General features: G+C 38.4%; 1 protein-coding gene across 1 annotated transcript in view; it reads right to left on the bottom strand.

The window, feature by feature from the left end:
- LOC106868016 (atrial natriuretic peptide receptor 1) overlaps positions 1–4,370 on the bottom strand; it is a 100,713-nt gene that overhangs the window by 87,692 nt on the left and 8,651 nt on the right. The window contains exons 3-6 of the mRNA XM_052970332.1: positions 4,006–4,152; positions 1,527–1,747; positions 1,126–1,239; positions 546–681 (exon numbers count right to left, since the gene is read on the bottom strand). Coding sequence (XP_052826292.1) covers positions 546–681; positions 1,126–1,239; positions 1,527–1,747; positions 4,006–4,152 — 618 coding nt within the window. The remainder of the gene's footprint in view (positions 1–545; positions 682–1,125; positions 1,240–1,526; positions 1,748–4,005; positions 4,153–4,370) is intronic.

Raw genomic sequence — 4,370 nt, 5'->3', positions numbered from 1 at the left:
GGGCTGGTAAGCAAGCTACTTATGTTTTTTTACTCGTTTCAGCCCTTGGACTGCAGCTATTCCGGGGCACCACATTGAAGGGTTTAGTCGAACAAATCTAACTCAGCACTTATTGTTAAATCCGATACTTGTTCTATCGTTCTCTTTGCTGAATTGCTGCTAAGTTACGGCAACACTGGTTGTCAAGCGGTGTGTGGAGGACAATCACGCACACAGGCACGCATACATACATACATACATACATACATACATACATACATACATACATACATACATACATACACACATACATACATGCATACATACATACATACATACATACATACATACATACATACATACATACATACATACATACATACATACATACAACTGCTTCCACAGTTTCCGTCCACTAAATTCACTCACAAAGCTTTGATCGGCTCGGTGCTACAGTAAGAGACACTTACCTTAGGAGCTGTACAGTGGTACTGAACCTGAAATCACGTGGCTATTTCTTAACCACAGTCATACCGGTGCCTATAGCAATAGTAAATATGTCTCACCTGAAAATTCCGTCTTCTTCGCCAAATACAACAGTTGTTTCCCATCTCGATGCGATATATTCAAGGCCATCGACTTGTTGAGTAAAATGGCGTACAGATAAACGGCGTCAAAAAGGTAAGGGCTGTGTCTTGAACCCTATAAAGGTAAAATGAGGGAGTTTGCTTCAGCGAGAAGGAAGAGGCGGGGTGACATTGATTGAGGAACAAAAAAGGAAGGAACATGTGGCAAATATATGCTACAGCTACTGTGGTTGTCTGAAGTATTGTGTCTATGAGGTACTATGGTTGTACGCATAATGTGGTCTTGAGGTACTGTGGTTTTATTGTAACTTAGAAATAAGGTAGAATCGCTGCGTGAGGTACAGTTTTTGTATTGTATTTAGATATTGTAGTTACGTAAGGAGGATTAAAACAACTGTATGAGAGGTACTGTGGTTGTATTGTGGCCATGAGATACTTGTGTAAGGTTGAACGATTGTCTGGGAGGAAGAAAAAAGAGAAGGAAACTGATTCAAACGAGGAGGAAAAGTGACAATCTAATACGATAAAAACGGAAAAAGAGGCAATGATGAATACTGACACTCAGTCCCAAATCTACTGCTTCGGTACTGTTCCAAGGAGCTTCTGTTAGCTTCTGGGGGACCAGCTCAAGAAAACCTTCTAGTTGCTTCGTGTTTATCGACGCCAGCGTTACCTGTGGGAAGAGCAAAAAGAGAAAGGAAAACAAGCGGTCAAAGGGCCAGTAATGAAATGGAAGAAAGTAATTAGGGAGATGGTTGGCCTGTGTGTGTCTTAATCTTAGCTTGAGTCAGAAAGATAGAGGAGAAAGATTCATACTTAGAGTGAGAGTTATTGTATAACTGAGTAAGACAGAGTGTATGAATAGCAATGAAATACGAGAGATGGAGATGGAAAACAGTAAATGGTTGAAAGAAAGAAAGAAAGAAAGAAAGTAAGAAAGAAAGAAAGAGAGGAACTCACATCGAAGACAACTTGGAACGCTTGTTTGGCAGTCTCGTCGTCGGTATCATTGCCATACCAAAGTGGCATACTCTCCTCTTTTTTATCGGTGGGGTCAGTGTAAAACGCTTTGGGGAAGGAGTACAGCGCCAAAAAGACAAAATTTCCTTTGCACATCCCCATGCTATAAGCTCGGAGCATTATCTTGCGAAGTTGGGCTCGAGCTGTGCACAACATGATTACTGTGGGTAGACAAAAACATTTCAGGATTTAATATGATGGATTTAATATGATGAAATTGCGAGCATTGACAGAAATGGAAACATGTCGCCAATATCATTATTAGTCGCCTGCAACTTCATTTTCTCGTCTGTCGTCGTTATTTATCGTCTGCTACTTTCTATCATCATTATTCATTGTCTGCAACTTTCATTTATTGCTTGTCATCATTATTTAAGCATTTGCTATGGCAGCGAGCTGACAATTGTTTGCACGCCGGGCAAAGTGTTTAGCGGTATTTCATACGTCTTTATGCTCTGGGTCAAATTCCGTCGAGGTCGACTTTGCTTTCATCCTTTCGAGGTCAATATAATAAGTAACAGTCGAGCACTGGGGTTGGCGTAAACGATTTACTCCCTGCCCCAAAGTTGTTGGCCTTGTGCCAAAATTCGAAATCATTATTTAATCATTTGCTACTTTCATTTAATGTCTCATCATTATTAGTCGTCTCCTACTTATTCTATCGTTTCTCGTCGTTCTTCATTATTTGTCTTTTGTAATTTCTCTTCCTTCATATTGTTTTCTAAAGTTCATTTTAAAATATAAAATATTTCTTAACTTTGATATGGTTACATTACCTCCAGTAACATCCTACCACTATGTGGTGTATTGATGAAACAATACAAGCATTCTCTCTCTCTCTCTCTCTATCTCTCTCTCTCTCTCTCTCTCTCTCTCTCTCTCTCTCTCTCTCTCTCTCTCTCTCTCTCCCTCTTTCTCTCTCTCGTACGCTCTAACAAAATAAGTTCCATTGACTACACTTAAAATCTCCTCAGACTAAACAGACCGATCGATCTTCAAAGCTTAAGAGGTCTAACATAGCAGAGCTTTGTCAAAATGGCAATGCAACAAAATCTTTTTGCCGAAATGACTTCACAGAAATCTAGCGATATGTAGTAGATTAAATTGTTCTATTTGCCAGATATCGTTTATATTACAATAAAACCAAACAACAATATGCCGGGAAGACGAATGATAATATAATAGTACTTCAGTCATCACTAAGAAGTTTTACTTTACAGAAAAGATATGGAATAACATACGAATTAAACGACTGAAAATTGGAAGCAGAAATATTTTAAAGAAAATAGAGAAACACTTACTAAAAGGTAACGGCGACATTACTTAAATCAGAAACAACTTTTAAATTTATGATATAACTCATTGAATAACATTAGTGAGGTAGAGTTCAAGTCATTCCCTTCAGACCACTACATCTTACATTTTTTATTGTTATTCTTTGCTGGTTTCAATTATTGTATTCATGCGATGCCCCAGCCAGATTACTGTCCGGTAACGCATCTTAACCGTTTGCCTGTGTATCAGATGCGATACACAGGGCATATTTTCCGAGCGTCCATGCATCATATATGATACACATGCCCAATTTATTTCTTAACTACCAGATTAACTGACGAAAGTTTTAAGTTTTTAGTACTCAGAACGTATGAAACAAGGGCTAACGAAAAGTCTAAGAAGAATGGATGTTTAGGAGAAACTTATGAAAATGTTTTGGATAAGCAAAGGATTAAAAGGTTTGTAGGCGATTTTATTGACCTTAGTACTTCATTTATTAGAACAGCAATTTATTGAAATGACTAAATTAACTTCAAGGACGTAGCTCAGAGAAGTAAATAGCACTGATTTATTGATCATCATCTCTCTCTGGTAAATATATGGTGGATTTTCCACACAGTTTCCGTTGCTCATATTTCACTCAGAAAGTACTGGTCAACCTTTAGCTACAGTAGATGACACTTATCCAAAAGGCCACACAGTGTAATCGAACTCGGACCCCATTGTTGCGAAGCGAACTTAACCACAAAGCTACACCTGCGTCAGTAAATTCATATTTTATTATCATAGTTTTTTGACAAGCTAGTCAGAGGAATCTGGACAGTGTTCATCACCTTTTCAAGTCCAAGTAGCGTAGTTTTATCTGCCCGGTGTGATAAACCAAATTGGCTGCCGCTTCCTCAGCTCTTCAGCATTTAAATCGGTCATATTCTACCTGTTTTATGTTCAAACTAATCAGGCCTCTCACCTTTACCCTGCAATGTCATTCTAAAAATAATCACGTCATCAAAATATCAAAGCTACAATATAATATATGATTAATTCGAAACAATGTGCATATATAAGCATTACATTTGACAAACTAATATGAATACAAAAACCAGCAGTATCCCAAGTCCGTACCCCAAGCTCAGTATTCACTTACTTCTAGAATCCCGACTTAGTTTCTTTAGGTGAAAATCCATAATAGAATCAGTGAGTGTTTCTTCAATGAACATTATATCTTCTGTGACGGTCAGGTTGTTCTCCTCGAATTGCTTGCGTACACCACCACCAGCAAAAGAGCAAAACCCTGTGAAAATGTGAAGGTACGGAGGTGACATGAACTAGTGACTGAAGAGATCATCAAGACGACATTTGTTATTTGAAATATGGAGAACCATTAAAACTATAGGTGTTGGTGTTCCAAACAAATATATCACAGACGCACAGGTATGAACATGTGTAGCCATGTGTGTGTGTGTGTGTGTGTGTGTGTGTGTGTGTGTGTGTGTGTGTGTGTGTGTGTGT

The sequence above is a fragment of the Octopus bimaculoides genome, chromosome 9, assembly GCF_001194135.2.
Source record: "Octopus bimaculoides isolate UCB-OBI-ISO-001 chromosome 9, ASM119413v2, whole genome shotgun sequence".
NCBI lineage: Eukaryota > Metazoa > Mollusca > Cephalopoda > Octopoda > Octopodidae > Octopus > Octopus bimaculoides.
This window is presented reverse-complemented; position numbering and strand designations above follow the sequence as displayed.